At 42.6% G+C, this 20,305-nt stretch overlaps 1 protein-coding gene across 5 annotated transcripts in view; it reads right to left on the bottom strand.

Annotated features, from left to right (window-relative positions):
- LOC138204480 (A-type potassium channel modulatory protein DPP6-like) overlaps window positions 1–20,305 on the bottom strand; it is a 188,967-nt gene that overhangs the window by 14,412 nt on the left and 154,250 nt on the right. For all 5 annotated transcript variants that reach the window (XM_069159778.1, XM_069159779.1, XM_069159780.1 and 2 more), the window contains 7 exons: window positions 17,561–17,655; window positions 17,011–17,085; window positions 13,716–13,768; window positions 11,870–11,951; window positions 8,044–8,164; window positions 581–735; window positions 259–356 (listed from right to left, as the gene is read on the bottom strand). In XM_069159778.1, the coding sequence (XP_069015879.1) occupies window positions 259–356; window positions 581–735; window positions 8,044–8,164; window positions 11,870–11,951; window positions 13,716–13,768; window positions 17,011–17,085; window positions 17,561–17,655 (679 nt within the window). The remainder of the gene's footprint in view (window positions 1–258; window positions 357–580; window positions 736–8,043; window positions 8,165–11,869; window positions 11,952–13,715; window positions 13,769–17,010; window positions 17,086–17,560; window positions 17,656–20,305) is intronic.

Here is a 20,305-nt window from a genome sequence, read left to right as displayed (position 1 = left end):
AAGGGGGGCGAGACTCTCTTCTGTTCTGTTGAATAAGAGATGTAAAAAGCCTATTTTCCTCGTGGTGTTGTTCCAGTACACCACCTTCAATTGCAGGAACTTTTTCAAACAGAATTATATGTTGTTTTTTTTTCTCCAAATATGTCAAAACTATTTTCATCTTGTTGACTTTAAATCGCTGCCAGATTTCTGATGAGTAAATTGTGCATCATCTGACCGAGCAGAGAGACAGACTGTTTGACATTTGGCATGCCTCACCCTATCCTGGGATCATCGGGCCGCCTCATCTCGATGGTGTGCAGGGGGCCGTTCAGGTTCACGACGTACAGAGTGATGACGGGGTTTTCCTCACCAGCCTGGACGGCACGAAAATAAAGTCAGACAAAATTTAGCTGAGTGAACTTTACAATACACTTCATGTTTAAGACTGTTACTATAAAAAACAGATGCATTTTATAACAAAAAAATATATATAAAAAAAAAAATACAGAACAGAACAGACTTTTGGACTCGTATAAATATCAGGTCAAAGTATTCCGAGAGAATCAGAAAGGTTCTGTAAAGAGGAAAAAGTGTGTACCTTAGGATAATGGTAATCTTTCCCCATCGGGTAGGGTGTGCCTGTAAACATCGGCAGCTCCATCCGCGGCACCAGAGTGTCGTTGATGGTGGCGTAGGCTAACCTGGCGCCATCCGGAGACCACCAATGGGCAATGTGGGACTGAAAAATCTCCTCTGGAACAAAAGACGGAACGAAAGAGCGGTCAATCACAACGACGGCGGATAAAAACCTCAAACAGCAAAGACACGAGTTAATTACACCGCTGAAGGGCCGACGGCATCACACTGTTGTTAGTTGTCAGGGTTAGAAATGAACCCGGCTTTCAGGGACGAATATATATATATATATATAAAGAAGTTAAAAAAAAGTATAAAGTGATCATTATCATTAGTGGCATTCCTCTGTTGGCCGTCATAGAGGATTAATGAAAGTGAAGTTGCAGTTTGATTACAAGTCAAACTGCCAAATTCATCATTACTCGGTACAAGAAGGAAATATCAGTTCATTATAAACCTTTTTCCTCAAAGAACCCTAGTGAACAGTAGAAATGGACAAAAATACAAAGTCCCATCAGTAATACAGCATGCTTCCTGTTTGCTATATTTGGACTCTCACTGTCTCTCTCTCTGAAACCTACACACACACACACACACACACACACACACACACACACACACACACACACACACACACACACACACAGCGTCCAATGTTAAGCTCATAAATCACAACAGCTTTTAATTCCAGCGCAGCTTTTTTTTAGACCGAAATAGAACCGGTTTCCTCAAAATGAACCAAACAGCAATTTCTAAGCAGCTTCAACAGCGTGGAGAACTTCTCCAGGTAACTTCTGAGTTGTTTCTACTTGTGTGTGTGTGTGTGTGTGTGTGTGTGTGTGTGTACCATTTTCAGCAAGACACTCACTTCAACTCATTTCAGACTTGTGACCTATAGGCTTTCCCTCGAGTCCCTCTGCACAGAGGTGTGTCTGTATAAAATAATGCAGCAATCTTACTCTCTAACTCACTCACTCACTCACTCACTCACACACACACACACACACACACACACACACACACACACACCTGCAGACAGGGAGAGAAAACACTGCAGGACGAGAGCAGCCGCGGTCCTTCATCTCCGCTGCGACGCACACAAACGCCTCTGTCAACACGCAGCGACTCATTGAGAAATTATCCAAATAAAAGCTTGCTGAGGGAACTTTTTTGTTGACAACATAAAGCATGGCCTTGACAATCCGACATTCGTTATTAAGTCGGCGGCAACAACGCAGACGGCGTGGAAACAGTTGGACTTATTGTGACGGCCTGCCACCAGCTACATTTGTATCAACTTTTGCAATTAAAATTTCATTAATGTTGTTTATCTGTGGGACTGGGTGCTGGCTCCGGGGAATTAATAGACATCAACTACCAATTAGCATTTTCATTAACTGTGCACGCTTGGTGGAATGACTTGACATGCAGCATCGTTTGTCAAACAACCTCAGTGCAGACGCTTCTGTACATTTGTTCTCTTATGCAATTCTGCAGAAGTAGTCGTGCCTCGTAACTTTTTCCCTGCTGGACACAGTTGAACTAATTAAAATCACCAGATATTCTTATGCCCATGATATGAGAGGAAATATGTTAGCATTTAGGCCACTTAGTCTCTGCCAGCCTGGGGTGTCCACTCGCACCCTGCTGGCACGGCTCAGTGGGAAGTGATTGGATCTCATTGTGTTTTGATGAATAAAAGCAGCACAAGCACAGCACAGCACAACACGGCATTAAACTGCATTTGCAGAAAATGAATAAAAAAAAAAAAAAGAAATAACAAAAAGATGTCCTGCATGGCCGGTTCCACCGCTGCCCGCTGACTTCACCAGCGGCAGCTTTAAAAAGCTTTCCGTGTGGAGTGGAGCCGGCGGGCTGTCGGATCCGCTCGGCTGGGGACGGCCAGTCACCTTGGCCAGTCAAGGAGAAAGTAGTTACGTTTCTAGAGGTGTCCTGGTATGTGTGTGCGATAACAAAAGTAAAGCGAAGGAGGGTGACAAAAGGGAGAGAATGTAATAGCAGGAGAATAAGAGGGTGTAAATGAAGCACCTTTAATGAGCGAACTGTCATTTTCTTCCTTAAGTAATGAGATCGCGTCTCTCTTCTTTTTGCAGCCGTCTCGTTGGGATGATTACCGAGGTGAGCTGTCGGAGGCTCATCTCCCTCTCCGCGTTCTTCATCCTGCTGTGCGGACTACATGATCCACTGAGTAGAGGACATTATTAATGCATGAGATACCATGTGTCGAGTGGCCAGTGGGAAATAATGATTGCCGGGTGACAGATTCAGGCAGAGCCAGCTCGTGAGAAAAAGGAAATCAAACACTGCAGGTGGCATTTTGTTTAGATTTTTCTTTCACTATTGATCGAATGCAAAAAGTTTCCGCTGGAAATATCAAGACTTATGGTGTCATTGGAAATCTTTTTTTGACAAAGTGATCAAGTCGATTATTACATGTCCACATGCTTCCAACAGAGGGCAGCGGAGACACGTAAAACAAAAACATAAACTAAAGCAGTGATATGGCAAAGAAAGGAATGCAGCTTTTTGTTCACTTATAGGCCTCCACTTCCTCATTTCATCTTTTGCTTTTGATATTTATAATCTGGTGTACCAATCAGGAGTAACATTTGCAGTCACCTCTGCCAATCAGATGAGACATCATTAAGTCTTTGCACCGCTGTCCTGGATAAATAATGGCCTCCCAGTTGATTTTAAAATGTCATTTATGAATGAGTTATAAACACTCTGTCATTAAATGAACATGTTTGACCGAAACTGAATGAAACACAGATTTGAATTCAGCATAAAAAAGTGCTACGAGGTCCGCCGATTTGAGTTGGAGGAGCAAATAAAAAGTTTAAATTTTGTTGCAAAGCGTTATCAGTTTGTCAAAAGAAAAAAGTCATCTTTAAACTCGGTTGAAATCACAAAGCTTTCAGTTTTCAATCAGCAAATGCTGTGACGTAGACGCTATCCCTCGGGGAGATGCAGGAAATGCTGAATGCCAGATTGCACTGAGTAGAGGAAGAGAGTGGGACAAAGGCTAGCCGGGAGGTGACGTTACGTCTATGAAAGATGCTGCTGAGTTTCTGGGAAACAAAACATCCAGCATGTTTGGAGCTTGAACCTACCGGAATATAAAAGACAGGATCTGTGCACCTCTTCTTCAACCTGTCTCGTGTGAGTCCCCCAAATTGACAGCAACCGCTTATGCAATACTTCCCAGAAAATACTTATAGGTTCTAGATTTTTTCAGGTGACGGTCTGTTTCTTCCTCTTTCAATTCCCAAACCAACGTCATCCACCAGAAACGGTAAACACACCCAACAGGTTTAATCTCTATTGTAAAACATATACATAATCTATATGAATGGGCATGAAACTGCAACAAATTATACCCATGTCCGTCAGGTATGTCTTCACCCCATGATTTCTACATGTTACATCATCACTGGTCCCACACAGTGTAGAAGCGCTAGTAACTCCAAATCATAAGCCTACATGGACTGACTAAAAAAAATAATATAAATACAATCTTGAAAAAAATCCCACAGTTTCTCTCGTGCTGGGAAGACTGATAAATACCGAGCCTCCCCAACCTGATCCTCAGCGATAATCTACAAACAACACGGCTCTGATCCACCAAGAAAATTACACAAAACCATTTCAAACTGTCTCTCACATCAGTTTCCGCTCGTACGAACTAAAGCCTACATTTTTTTGCTCGCTTTATTAATCTTCCCGTTTCCAGAGCACAAGTGTTGATTATGTGGTTTTCTCTGTGCCCCACAGGCTCCGACACAAACAGAGCGATAAACACAAACAGCCCTTACGAACCAGCCACTTGATGCAAACAGTCATCTCGCCAAACAATCTATGGGCCGAGCAATGACTCAAAATCAAAGCAACGCCGGTTTTTTTTTCTTTTTTTTATCTGGGCACACCAGAGCCCAATAAACAGCTGTTTCCTGCGGCTGCGTCACGCTGCAGGATGCGTCTGTATCAGTACAGCCTCAATAATCAGACAGCCGACAGATGACAGAACACTTGAGACTCTCCTGAGGCGTTCTGGACTATTACACTCAACCAACTGCGTCTCCTTTTTTTAAATTTTTTTTTTATTTTGCGTTAAAATTTCTTCTTTTCTTGTCTCTCCAGTCTGCACCCTACAAACCTCTAAACACACACACACACACACACACACACACACACACACACACACACACACACACACACACACACACACACACACACACACTCATGGATTAAGACGGCATGGCAAACCCAGAGGATATTCAAGGCCGGGAGATTATTTCCCAACCTTTCACCCCCTTGGCATAAAATCTGCCGCATGGCGACAGGCAGAGCTTAAGACCTCATCTCTGCTCGGCAGCAGTCTGGGCCTCAGCTTGACCTTGGCCAGAGGACAGGCTGAGTCATTAGCATGGAAAATCGTCTGCCTTGCAGTCTCACTGATGAATGTAAACATTACACAACCTGGCACGGCTTCTAAGCTCCCCTGCAGATGCTTGCATCACCACCGGGCCGACGCCAAATCTATTTAAAGGCTTACGGATACTTTTTTTTTTTTAAAAGGGATTTATCATTAATGGGAATAAAAAGGACTTTGAGTGTATTTGCAGAGGTAAAGAATTAAACCCAGATAGCATTAAATCATCAACATCAGCTGGTTTCAAGGCGTTTTTTTTTGCAAAGACTTAAAGTTACATTATTCTGCTGTTATCACTCTTCTGGTTCCAGGCTTTTCAACCAGAACCTGGCTACAGGGATTTGGTTCCACCGGGCCTCGTCCAAACTGCTGCCACGAAGTCAGAAGCACACTATTGTTTAAAATGTCTCTGCATGATGCAACATAAAAAATTCAAACGACCGGAATTCAAGAAAATAGCCTCAGACAACAGGGGTGTCCACATACTTTTATTCTTCATCAGTAAAGGTGACACTTGGTTTAAAAAAATACAAAGCAACCATAAAAAAACACTGACTAGAATTACAGCATCGTGTTAATATGTCTCTGCCAACCAGTAAAGTTGCAGTTGACATCCATGTCTGTCCAGACTCTTATATGTTGGGAAGACTTTGAAGGAATTTGGCAAATAAAACTGATAGAACACAAACTTGTTGCCATGACAATAGACGACGCTTCAAAAACGGATGTTGCGACAAAGAATCAACAAATTCGACAAAGTGGATGCTTCACAAACATTTTTAAGCCGAAAGCTCAGAAGATCTGTAACGTCAGAGCAATGTCAAGGTGGACACCCAAGTTTAGTGTCATCAATTCGGTATCTGACCAAATGTTCAATATGGTCACAATCTATCCTCCTATTCCAGAATTTTGGCAATGCGTTCACAAGAATGGGAAAACCATGAGTTGACAGTGACCTTTGACCTCCAAAATCAAATCAGTTCATCTTTGAGTCCGAGTGAATGTTCGTACCAAATCTGAAGACATTACGTCAAGGCGTTCCTGAGATATTGAATTCACGAGAATGGGACGAACAACCCGAAAACATAGCGCCTCTGGCTGTGGTAATCACCGTCGCAGTGCTACAACACTGAGTTTAACTTTGTTAAGTTGTTTTCAACAAGTGTTTTCTATCTGAAGTCAACATATTTCAGTTGCAAGTTCTGACAACAGGCGTTAAATATCGGCACCAAACATTGTGCTGTATTTTATGTTGAGATAATAAAATAGCATTTTCTCTTCTCAATAAAGTATCTAAACATCACATCACACGATACAGTTCAGGCACAAAACACACTTCTATTGTTCTATGATTCCTTTTTATCTTAACATTATGAAGATGACTCTGCGCTTCATCTCTCAGTGAAAGATTTATGCGGTGAGTAAATGATGAGTGTAAATTATCAGGCCTTCAGCAGCCCATAAATATGAGTGAGGGGGTCAGACGGTGCAATAACGCTCTGATTAATGTTTAAATGGCTGAGAATAGATATTGTTTCTGAGGGATGGACGTGATGTCGGATATCCAGCCTGGTTAGTGCGGAGATACGAGGAGCTGTGGGTGGACAACGTCACGTAAAAGCACACGAGGTGCGCCGCTGTCGGTGACATCAGATAACCTCTGCGACGCCTGGGAGCTCTCCTAGGTGGCGGCCATTTACATCAACAAACAAGAGATGTGATGTTTCCGGGCTCGTCGTGTCTCACAGGCTGTCTGCTATCTCTGCATCTATGAGTCTGCTGCTCCCCATCTCCCTCTCGCTCTGTTATTAAAACACTGTTCCACTGGAGCAGAAAGTGCACCCCGGTGCGACACATATAAATTCATTAGTTGAATACGAACACAGTCCCCCGTCCCCGGTTTTTACGGCGCGGCACACAGGTGAGTTTTGATCGGTCGTGTTGACGCTCGGAGAGCGCCGTGACATCGCTATCACAATGTATGACACATGCAGCCGCCGAGTGAATGCAAATCTGCTGATGTAAAACGTTCATTCATTTTCAGGGCTGCGTAAAGCACAAGCTAATTGACAGAATATCCATTTTTAATTCACCTGCAGGAAATCAAGTGGTACATGCCAAAAATACTAATGTGGCTGCAGACACTTGGGAGTCATTCTGTCTCAAGTCGTTACTCCTCAATGCATGTAGTGCTGCAGTGTTTAAATTAGAGTAAGAGAGGGAAGAAAGAGGTTCAATGTACCTATTTTTTTGTATTTGTCATCAAGATATCATCATTATATGCTCATTGGCTTCTTTGGCAAGAGTTCGATGAGAAGATGGATGCCTCAGTCATGTCTGGTTAGAATATACACTGGAAAGCTAACACCATATGCCTACTCCCACCTCTGAAGTTTATGTTTTACCCATAGACTCGATATAAAAGTGGACGTTACGGGTCTGTAACATGACCGCAATACTACCGAGGGCCTGTAGGGGTTGGCTCCAAAAAGGCTGTGGCCCCATTGACTCCCATTCAACTTCTCTCATGAAATACAAAGTCAATACATTTTTTTCCACAAGTTATTTTGATGGTTATAGCTAAAGTCACTCACTTTTCATTAGTTTTCTGGCAGTCCATCTTAAAATAACCCCATCAGTAATTAGAAATTAGGCCTCAAAAAGCCCTATTTTTCGGGTCCGTTTGATTGACAGGCCTGTGGTGCAGTCAGGTTTCCGCTAAAAAAATGTCGATGGCCAAAATCTGAACTCCAGACCTCATAACAGCTGTTCACAAACCAACGGGTGACGTCACTGTTGGCCGATTTTACCACATCGAATTTCTGCCAAGAGTCAAATCTCTCTCAAGAACTGGGAGACTGTTAGCTTAGGTTAGCATGACTACTCAAAACCCTCCTGTTTCTATGTTTTTGAACTGATTATTTTGTGAAAAAGAGAAAGAATAAATACCCGATTGTCACCCGATGCCTTACCTTCATACAACCAATCGCTGAGCCCGTTGAAGATGACGCCCTCTTTGCCGGTAGACACCAGACGAATGGAGCGGCTTTCCACTTTAGACCGATAGTAGATGTTGTTCTCAAAAATGAAGATCTAGAAAAAACAGCCAGAGAGGAGAGGAAAACACGGTCAAATTATGTACCAAACGCCTGTGATGTTAAAGCGGCATTTGTTTGCTGAAGTGTCCTTATAGAAGACACTGAAAGCCTTCCACCTCTAAGGACACTGATGTCCCTGACAGGCAGCCTTCGTACAGGCGACTTCCTGAGAAAGAGTAAGCTGTTTGTTTATCATTATCAACTCAACACACGAGAATCCCTGAAGACAGGTTTACTGAAATGTTTCATTCACAGGCGAGAGACCCAGGAAAGTTATTTTTTATCACATGCGAAATCAACCTCGGGGGGTCAAAACACACGTTAGCGTGGCGTTTTCTCACGAGTCACACACAAGAAATCGGCAGCACCTTTCACACTAGACGGCAACAAGTGTTTCGGACAAAAGAGGGAAACAAATAAATACGTCTTTTCAATTTCTGATAAGATTGTAAAACCTTGGCACCAGATTTTTTTTTTTTGACTTTGACGCTCTCCTCCGCAGGCCTGCGGGGCTTTCAAGATAACTGAAGGTCAACTCTTCCATTACAGAGAATAATAGATCACCGGCACCCACAGTAAATGTGGCAGGGTGGGGCGGCTCCTGGGGGCAGGCATTTTAAAATGTTACAGCCTTAATGCCGTGCAGAAATCAATCTCAGTGTATTACTGAAAAAGGGCTGACTCGGTATCTCAAGGATTATGGAATCTCTTGGCCTCAAGCAGGTATCATGCTATCAGTTTGTGAACGACTCGCCGACAAATATTCACTCGGAGCAGCGGAAATGATGAAAGTGCGCACAGCGGGGAAGTCCAATATTGTAGCCGTCTCTGATTTTTACAGAGTAAAAAGGGTCAAACGCTTCAAAGAAAAACACAAACACAAGTAATTTAGCAATTTCTTAGTTCTACTCTGTGTCCCAGCAGTGTGACATTGCGGTGGAAAATTAGCCCTCTGAAAGTTTCTCCAGCTGCATCTGTTTGAAAAGTAACACAGAATCTGTCACGATGGGTTTCTCTCGAGGAGACGTGAGCTGTGGGCCCGTGTGGTTTGGTGTCACTTCGGTGCAGATGGAGTCCCTGTATAGAAGCTAATCTAGGCCACGGCACCGAGAGAAGGCCTGGCCCCGTTCTCGGAAGGAAGGTGGAATATTTGGAGCAGATTACACCGACACTGAAACTCCACCGACTCAACGACTACATTGCTCATTCTCATTCAAGTTTTAAGACACCTGCGGTGCAGTTTAGGGAGGAGAACGTCACATGAAAAAATGAAAAGGAAGGACAGGTGAGGTTTTGACAACTTCTTCGGCGTGATCTGTTCTTTGTGTTTAGTAGGAATGGGATATGAATTTTGAATAGTCATTAAAATATATATATATATATATATATATATAAAAAAAAAAAAATCGATTTGTACACAACTATCATTCTTTCTTATTTCCTTTGTTTTTCTGGCAGATAAATCAATTAATAACTGAATAGTTTTGAGCAAATTTCGAATAGTGTTTTTTAGCTTCAAGAAAGTGCTGGAGCACTTTTATAATACACAACACAAGTTAAATTGAACCACTAAATATCCAGCATGAGATCTAAAATTACATAACTGAATAAATCAGAAAAGTAAACAGATTGTATACTTCTAAGTGATTCGGACAGAGTCTGTGTCACGGTTTCCCTCTCTGTGTCTCTCTAATGTAACTGAGGGTTTAAAGGCCTCCTGAGGCGTAGCGTCCAAACTTGCGTGAATGTGTGTCAGCCATGTGTTGAAGATTATCCAGCTGGAGGGAGCAAAACAAAAACAAAAACAACTCTGCAATTCACTGGGGGATTTCCTTTTCTAAATAATAATAATAATAATAATAATACAAAAAAACATAAGAAACATCTTTGTGTTGACAAATGTTCCCATGAAAATATGACTTCAATAGGGACAGCTGTGCTTGGGAACAGGATAACAGGTGGGCTGATTGATGTGTATTAACAGTCTAGATATGACAACTCGGCTCAGTCTTTGTATTTGCATGTCCCTCACTTCGACCTCCACCTCTTCGACAGAGGACACCCGAACCTCGGTGGAAAGCAGCTGCTCCGCCTTCCCGCTGACATACTTTGTCTGCTGGAAGTAAAACCACTTCATGACTAATGGTGGGAAACTGGAGGCTATATTAATCTAGCAACTGTGTTAATTAATCCGCGGACGAGATAACAGGTAATTAATAGCATTGTGCTTCAGGTTGTAATCGTTTACATCCCGACTGCCCTGCGAAAGCCGGCAGACTCGACGCTCATTAATGCTCTGACAAGTTTGATTGTGCGACGGTGGAGGTGGAGGATGACTCATCTGGGGGAAGAGTTGCAAAAGGGATCGTTGCGTCTTTGCGATTCGAACAACAGCGTTTAATTCGAGATGTGTTTACCGGGAGAATCTCAGCGAATCGTTCGGATGATTCACGCCCGGAGGGATGAAGTAGTTTGTGTGTACTGTTTTCAAGGACTTAAACCACATCAATGACTTGAGGATAAAACCGTCTCTGAAAAATAAAGATTAGCTGTGTTGCAGTTCTGGGGCGCATTCTCAACAAGGCTTCACCCGGCTGGGAAATGAGGCTTTCTTTTTGCCTGAATTTGAAGGACACAACCGGCGTTGTGCTCTGCAGCCACCAGGATCTCATAATTTGTTGTGCCATGGGCAGTTGGTGAATGCAATGGCGCATTGAGGTGATCCTATTCATTTTGTTATGCGGCCATGTCGCATTCATCAGGTGGTTCATTCTGGTCATCAATCACTGGTAAACCCCAGTCACGTGAGGTGGACCAATGAAAAGCCACCGCAGGATGTAAATAAAGGAAGTCAGGCGTAAACTCCACAAACTACCAAATCCAGCCACAGAACACCACAGAAGAAAAAAAATGGATGTCCTATTTCTGTTTCCTCCCATTTCTAAAGCATCGCTGTGGTTGCGTTTCTTCTTCGTCTTCTAGGCTCAGTTCCAAAAAACAACGAAACGCTGTGCTACTTATTACGACCACCATGCCAAGTCAGCGTTTTAGGATTTACACGTTATTTTGGAGAAGCGTCCTTGTAAATCCGGACAGAGGGATGAATGGTGATGAATCATGGACAGGTTCTTGCTGTCATGTTACTCCCACTGATTTTTATCAGTGTCTCCTCCACATATTTTCAGCTCCAAAGCCCCAACTAGGAATCTGTTTATTAACATCATATATCAAATAAAGACTCCTCTGTATGATAAGGCTTGAATTCATCCCATCGTCACGAACAGAAGTGGCCAGCTAATGAATGCTAAAACTCGGTGTCTCCTCAACATATAGATAAGCCGGCATTTGGCAATAAGCTTGCCACTTGAAACCAATAAAAATCGACTCACGTAGGTTTAAACGAAGGACACAATTAGAGCCCTTCAATCCCATTCAGCAGTCACTCTAACTCCTCCCATCGGGTAGCCAGTATTTACACATTCTGGCCAAAGCACACTGTCACAAATAATTGATGCCATCAGCTATTTGAAATTATACACAGGCATGTGAAGGACATTGAACTTAGTTCGCTTTTTTTGTCTGTTTGAACTGTGAAGGTTTCTAACGATTTCACTTTTTCATCGTTTTTAAAAAAAATATATATATCAGAATCCTGTCCGGGCAGACAGAAACGAGTCGGTGGATTCATGGCAATTCTCACCAGTTGCTGATCCTGCGGGCCCCAGCCTGCGTACTGCAGCTGAGCGTTTCGCACCTCCGGAGGGTTCAGGTTCCACGTCTCCCTGCGGTGCACAGACACAGTGAACAACGCTGTCACGCAGCGAAGTGAAGACACACAAACACACAATGACTGTCTGCTCTCGAGCAGCGCGGCAGCACAGGAACAAGTGTAGAACATCTGAGAACAAAGGCGTAAGCGTACCCATAAATACCGGCGCTCTATAACAGTGTCACCTCGCCTTGTTGGGAAAAGTGCTGCGCAGTGCAGGCTGCAGAATTAGAGGTGCCACTGCCTCTATGTCTTTGTCTGGAGCTGAGGATGAATGAGGTCATCAGCTGAGGTGTTTTTTTGGCACGTCACCACTGGGTGGCAGCACGTAAATAGATTTGAGAAGGGCAGCTGCTCATGGTGTCATCATACTATGACCTCGTGGAAGTAATTTAAGAAGGAAATAAGTAAAGTCATTGGTGTAATGTAACTAAGTACGTGTAGTCAAGTGCTGCACGAAAGTACAAATTTGATGTACTTGTACTGTACTGGAATATTTCCATTTTAATAAAACTTTATACTTCTTGTATTTTTTACTTATTTGTTACTAGTGACTTTACAGATTACATTTTTTCATACCCTTCCTGTCAACTGAAGACCATGTGTCTCCAAAGACGGTGACTTTAAATGTGAATGTTTGTGATAAACAGAAGGATTAGATATTCCTTTATATGCTGAGAAAAATTCTCCTCCTTGATTTTATAAACCTTCTTGAATTCGCTGGAAAATGTCACAGCTGAAAACAGAACTGTTTGTTTTCACAGGACAGTGATGCTAAAAACATATGATGATCTTACAGAATATGATGCGTTACTGTAGATTAAACTAATAGACCGTATAAAGTAGTTAGACTTTACTATAGCAGTAAAATGCACATTAATGCAGCAGCAATATTGATGCAAAACATTACATTTAATATTAAAAAAACAGGACGCATTTTATGTCGAGTGTGCACTTTTACTTTTGACACTTTAATTACATTTTGATGTTAATACTTTTAAGTTTGTGAGGTTTTGAATGCAGGACTTTTACTTATGTTAAGGACCTGAACAACTTTCCACCTCAGAGTAAAGTGTACAGTTGTAGCACAGAAAGCCCATAATATGTCATGGCACTGATACTATTTTAAAAATGCATGTTATGGTTATCTGTTATTTTCCAGAAATAAGAAAAAACAAATGTCTTAATGAACAGATTTTTTTTCCTTTACGTGTATTAAAATGCAAATAAATGAAGATTAAACAGGTCGAATTGCAGCAGGGGGCACAGGCTTGTCACGCTTCACTACTTCCTGTTCCTTTTTGCAGGCATTTTAACAGCTCAACACTGACGGACAAGAGAGCTGCGAGAGACAGATTGACATTGAAAAAAAAAGAAAAAAAAAAGAGCTCTATTGTTAGTATAAAACTCTGCGGTGAACAGCAGCACATTTCCACAGTTCTGAAAATAATCTCCTCTGCGGTTGCTTGGCATCTAATTTTTTCAAATGTGACTGTTTCTTATTAAAACGATGCTGTTAGAGGGCTCATTCAGAAGACAGGAAGCGGATGAGGATAAGATGTGATTATGTTGGTGCCACTCCGGCTGTGATTTGAGGCCAGTTATACTGGACACCCGTTTTCATTTCACAGCTTTGTGGAGGTTTTGGAAGTAAAACAACGTGGTCGATGTGGGAAGTAGTTGTAAGAACAGGTGTACATGAGTGTCTTTCAGACTCACGGACAGCAAGGTCAGGATAGTGTAATGAAATACAATGTAAGCCCTGACGCCTACTTACGGAGTTTCCAGGCTGCAGATGATGTAGAAGGCCGTGTAGGAATGCTGGTAGACCTGCAAGAAGAGGCAGAACAAAATAAAATTGCATGAGACCACTTTAGTTCAACCTTGACATTTCAATTTGTGTCTAATTATGTTTTGGTCTATTTCTTGGAGGAATCAGTACGTGTATCCAAAGTGTGTTAGTGGCAATATTTAATCCTTTGCACTTAAAAATAAAGAGGAGAGCTGTTCGGGGGTCATTCTGACCTAAACACTGAATATCTGAAAAAAAATTGGAGCACTGACATAAAAATCTTTGGCGATGTTTTAGCAGCCGATAGTGACGTCAACTGTTGGTTATGAAGCCTCAAATTCAGATTTTGACCGGCGCCATCTTGCTAGTTCGGAGCGGTTTGGAGACAGAAGAGACCATATTTGTTCGAGATGGGGAAGAAGCAAGCGGTGGATCTGACTCGATCTGATTGGAAACCTGACGATATTACATCCGGTCCATCGATTGCCAAAACCTTACTGCACCACAGGCCTGTCAATCAAACAGGCACACCACCAAAAAACACTGCTTTTTTTAAGCCTATTTTCTTATTAATGTCAGGATTATTTTTTTAAACAAACTGACAGAAAGCTAATAAGAAGGAGCGACTTCAGCTAACAAAACCAAAATAACTTGTGGAAAAAATGTATAGACTTCATATTTCATGAGAGAAGTCGAATGGGAGTTTATGGCGCCGGAGGCTTTCGGAGCCGACCTAGTGGCACTCGGTGGTATTGCAGCTGAAGGCACTTTAGGCCTCATTTTCCAAAGCCGCGTCGTCTTTTATATACAGTCAGTGGTTTTAACACGCAAGTTTGGATCTGAACTAAACACCAAAGTCGCACAATAACACAAACAAACTACGCAATCGGCAATCCCAAGTCCTGTGAGGTAAAATTCAGGTTTTTGTCAAGGGAGTCTGGTAGCTTTGAAGAGAGTTATATAACAGTGTGACGGCAAGGTAAAGCGTTTTTAAAAAAAATTTTTTTAGGTAGCTAAAGTACGACTTGATGCTAATCCCACCCAGAGATTATTTAGCATCCGTGTCAGTGCAGCTGCCTGCTTCTGCAAACTGGAGACATGTCGACAGGCAATACACTATACGTACACCTGCCTCATGCAACCGCACTTAATACAATCTGAATAATCCTTATGAGGGTAACTCAACATTTCCTGGAAATCCATTCATTTGATGTTTTGCTACAGTGATAAACAAGTGTGCTCCAGGGTGTGTGAATACGCTTGGACACCCCTGTTGGGGGAGCTTATGGCTTCACACTTCTAACCATGCCCCGAGTGATTTTGGGTGTGATTAAAACTTGGTATTAAGTCTCCAAATCACCATGTTAATCTGTGCTTTGTTCACCCAGAAGCGACTGTGGATTTCTCAGACTGCCGTAAATTAAGGATGGCTCGCGGCCAACGTGCGGCTTAATTCCCGACTCTGTTGTTCTGCTATTTTTCTTTGTTTGTTGTCAGACAACGGCGTGAGAGTGTGAAATTTGATTGCAGCTCATAAAAATGTTGACCAGCGGCCATTACCGAGCCGCAGATACAGACAGGCAAAATAAAGACGAAAACAAACAAGAGCCGTTATGTAAGAGCAACTATACTGAAAGTTAAAATGAAAAAAAAAAAAACATCTGCAAAACAATTGAGACTTTATAAAAGTGGCTGATGAAGAACAAATTCTCCACTTATGTTTCCAGAGTGCAGAAGGATATGTTATTTGAATTACCTCTAACCTTGACTTATTATCTCTGAAATCTATTTATGGAAAGCTCTTTGGAGATGCTTTTTTTCTTGACAATAACAACTTTTGCACGCCTTTCCATGCTCCAGTTCAAACAGTCTGTATTTATGAACAGTGCAGGAATGTAACGTTCAAATGGGCTCGTATTTACCACGTACACAGGAAAACTCCATGTGAACGGCGCCCTCTTGTGGTATTCACGACGTAGGAACTTGTGATTTTCTATAGGCTGAGCCTCGAGTTCCCGAGTTGTGACGTGTTTATAAAAGGAAATGGGAGAGGCTATAGAAGATCAAATTTTGTTGAATGCTAAGCTAATATGTTGTAATTTTCTCTTCATAACTTATATAGTGCATCTGTGGAAAATGTCTTTGTTCCACCGGCCTCATCGTCTCCCTCCGTCATCAGGTCTTTGCATTTCCTCCGTTAGCCGCCTGCCTCTGTGGCTTCCAGACGCCTTCCACGCTGCCGTTGCTCAGCAGCGGCGTTTTTCTCACGAATTAACCGCTCGAACGGCGAGCGTACGCCGAGCGAACACGACTTCCGGGCACGGGTCATCCGCCCGCCGGAGACACGTTCACATTCGAAGGACGGCAGTTCACGCACGCGTCAGCGTGCAAATGCAGGTGCTTAATGTAAACACTTCATCTCCGCCGCGCGTTATAGAGATGAAGTGTGAGCGCGATGTGCACTCGCGAGAGTGAGTGAGTGAGTGTGTGTGAGTGTGTGAGTGTGTGTGTGTGTGTGTGTGTGTGTGTGTGTGTGTGTGTGTGTGTGTGTGTGACTGCGCGTCGCTACAGCGAGCACAGAGCAGGAATGACTGTCATCTATCAAGGTGGATGGATAATAAATGCAAACGCATGCAGCTCAACACACTCCGGTGTGTCGTAATATCTTTCTATTCATCTCGGGCAATCACACGAGGCTACACGCATCTGCCGGCATCCTCCACACACACACACACACACACACACACACACACACACACACACACACACACACACACACACACACACACACACACAAAAGGAATAAATTCAGAGGCAGAATAAACACAAACATCAGGTGGCTGACTGATTCTATAAATTTATTCTACCTATATTAAGAGCTGAAGTGCGCGGCATATCACGATGATGCTAGAAACTGATGGGGCACTTTATTTCAAGCAATCGCACAGAAAATGATGAATTCCCTGCTGATACTTCCTGTTCTCGCCGTCGATGGCGTCTCCCTCTCTCCCCGCGAGCATCGCGCGGCGCCGAGGCGTTTGTTTGTGTTTCTGCCTCCGTCGCTGCAGTTCCGCTCGGCCGTGCCAGCCATCGCTGACAGGCAGCGGAGTGCGACAGGCCTTCACACCCCGCCATGATTACTTCCCCCCCCACCTCTCCCCCCTCTCTGCCCCTTTTCCCTCCACTACGAGCCCGGCCACCGCACAGTCGGGGGCCCGGCTGACATATTTGGCTGTCAGTTCGCTAATTTAAAAAACAAGCAAACAAATGAGAAGCTCACCGGTGCAACGTTGTAGGCCAGCAGCACATGCTTCATGTCGGGAGACACCTCATACTTGCTGGCTTTGTACATTTCCTGAGGATTAAAGAAAGATGTAAGAAATAAAAAAAATATATAAAAAAACAGACAGACAGAAAGATGAGACCTTTAACCATGCGTGTTATTTTTTCATTAAAGTAGTCCTTAAATGGCCGCCTTTGACGGATTGCTTGGCTCCTGAAGCAAATGGGAGTTGCATTAATCTTTGCACTCGGGCTTGGCGATCTGATGGCGGACATAATGTTGTGTGTCGTCACCCAAGCCACTGCAGCGCTGATACTGCATCTCCGTCTTGAGAGTCTTGAGTGTTAAATATGCACTTCACATTTCACAGTAATCATGAATCATTTGTTGAAGCTTTTGTATTGAAAAAAGGAAAAAAAAAAAAAAGAGGAACTTCTGGGTGCTTTGATTTGCTGACACTTGAAGAAAACTTTTAAATTAATTCATGAGTCCGTCCTTTGGTAGGAAAGTAGAAAGAGAAGAGAAGAAAAGATGACAAAACACTTACAAATTTTTTGTTATGGACCAAGATGGTTTGCTCATATGTGTCAACGTTGAACTTGATGACATCACCGTCACGATTACGGTACAACAGCTCGTTACCTGTAAGGTGAGGGAAAAGACAAAGACAAAGGATGAGGCAGAAGCTACTAAAACCATCTTCAAAAACTCTCAGCCTGTGGAGAACAAATGCAGCTCAGTGACATGAGACGGTGAGAGAAGATGTCAGTGGTCAAATTATGATTGCATGTAATAAATATTGTGTCAGAGGCTTTAAAAATTAAAAGTCTGGTTTCAAAACAAGAATATTTACCCCTGATGAAGTTACATAACATCTGCTGTCATAACAGAGAATGTAACTTTAATGAAGTTATTACCTTTCAAGAGCAGTGACAACATAATTACGTTTTAGGGCGGCTTCCATTTGTCGCCTTTTTATATCAAAGCGATATTACATTAGGTTTATTTGAGAACTATTAGCAGTTAAAAACGCACCTTTGTATCAGCAGGTGCAACAGTTATCAGCAGGCCACTTAATTGCATGAATATGTTTGGTGGAATCAAAAGTAAAAGCAGGGCTTGGAGAGCAGGGATGCACAATTTTTCTGGTTAATAATCACAATCATAATTCTGGCTTCAGCAGCGAGTCACACTTTGTCAGTCGTAGCACGTTAGCCTTGCTATGTTTTATGTATGTTGTCTGTTATGTTAAAACGTCATACTCATGAGCACCTCACACTCCAGCAACGAGCATTTGATTCAAACACTTAAACACTGCAGCAGGTGGCAGGCCGAGCGAGAAGGAAAGTCGTCACGTTTACGATCGTAGATTTCATTTGTTAACTTTCAGACGTCGCTCGTCATTTTTTGATTTAAAGATTTGTGTTAATTTGAAACGAAACTTTTAAAAATAGGTTTATTAATTAGACAATTTGAGCCATGTTGGTGCTGGAGTAAGAAGAAGTGGTCATTTCCTGAAGAGAGGCTTTCATTCAAATCTTCTGTAAAACTTCTGACAGTCATGACACAGCAAAAAGCAATCAAAGTTCATGTTTAGCATAAAAAGATTTAAAAAAAAAAGCCTGCATTATTCTTCATTGGAGAGATTCAAGGATTCAACACTCAGAAATTAAGCTAATCTCAATCAAGACTGTGCGGGATATGATCAGATATGATTAGCAGAAAACAACCCTGCATCAGATTTGGATTCAAATCTGATCGGTGCTTTTCCCGACTGAAACATGACGACTTTGAACCAGTCTGAAGGCTTCAGACGTAAAAACAACTACAGACATTTTTTTGTGAAAAAACTGAAACTGTTCAAACTTCAGCGAGAACATTGTGTGTTCGTGTAGGAATGCAGCAAGAATCAGAAAGAATCGGATTGTAAAAACAGCTTTTGAAACCCTTTAATGCACCTTTACACGATTTCCAGTACGACAGTGAAATTTCCCCCCAAAATTTTAAAGAGAACCTTTCAGCTTTTAAATAAGTGTGCTTTGGAACCTGCCATAGAAAATGCACAGCTTTCAATGTGCTTGAACAACAACAACAAAAAAAAGCCTCCAGCGCGGAGTTCAGGCCACGAGATGAAACCCCTTGAAGGCGGCCATTATTTGACAGATGTATGAAAGTCCATACCGCTCCTCATCCATCAGGCCTTTATCGGGGAAGGATAAGTTTAACACAGCAACTGCCCCCTTTCACCTTCAATCTACCCGCGCTCCTCTGTCTTATTGCTTTAGTGATCCATAGGCGCACGAGCAACCACGCCATTTGGCAAGGTAATTAGAAGCCAGAGATTGTTATGCAGAGTGCTCTCTATCTGCTAGCATATCTAATTGTCCATTAGAGGTGACAAAATTACCATCACAACGGCTTTAATTCAGAACGTGCTTGGGAGAGCAGTTTCAGGCCTTTTTAGACTGGCATAGCCAAACGCGTGATAAATACAAGGGTAGTTGTTTTTCCCCCCCCACCATGAGTCATTATTTTAGTTCGACTCCTTTTGGCATCTTGATAAACGGTCTACTTTTATACAAGAAATGCTAATTGCAGAAGGTGGGGCTTGAATGAGTAAAAAGATGATAAATCAGCGGTCGAGCCAGATGGACTGGACTTTATTTTGCTTCGTGATTTGACTTTATTTTCATCGTCGGGGGTTGACTTTCAACTCGGAGACGTCGCATCTCTTTAAGGCGCCTTTTTCATCTTTGTTTCTCACAGAATTACTGATCTTTTTCTCCTTTTAACCGCACGCTTCCAAGACAACCCCCAGATACACCACAGAGCTCTCAAGTCCTTCCCATCGCTGCCCTTATATAAAGGCCCTCCTGCTGAGTTCATCATTTCAGACCTCATCATCCCTCCTTCACCTCTCCGACTCTTTTCTTTTCTGCTCTTTCAAAGACATGGAGCCATCTATTCTTTCACAGTACCTTGGGCAAAATGTCTTTTCCTTCGATCTATCTTTCTCTTCCTTTCCCCACTGCTCTACCTTCACTCACAGTGCATTAGCCCAGGGTGCTGTTTTCTCCTCTGATCTATACCTTTCCATGGCAGTATGTCTTATTAATACAGCCTCCTGCCCTGGGCTCAGCCCTAACCCAGCCTCACTCTGGGGAGTCAGAGGGAGCACCGGGAAGGGAGGAGAGAGGAGGCGGAGAGACGTGGCCACACACCAGCCAGGTTGGTGTTTATTAGGCAGTATATTTGGTGTTTTTTTTTTTTTTTTTTTTTAACACTTCAATTT

This window comes from Embiotoca jacksoni, unplaced genomic scaffold (genome assembly GCF_022577435.1).
Source record: "Embiotoca jacksoni isolate LCO1_2020_lvr unplaced genomic scaffold, fEmbJac1.0.p SCAF_25, whole genome shotgun sequence".
NCBI lineage: Eukaryota > Metazoa > Chordata > Actinopteri > Embiotocidae > Embiotoca > Embiotoca jacksoni.
The sequence above is the reverse complement of the archived record's forward strand: the minus strand, read 5'-3'. Positions and strand labels throughout refer to the sequence as shown.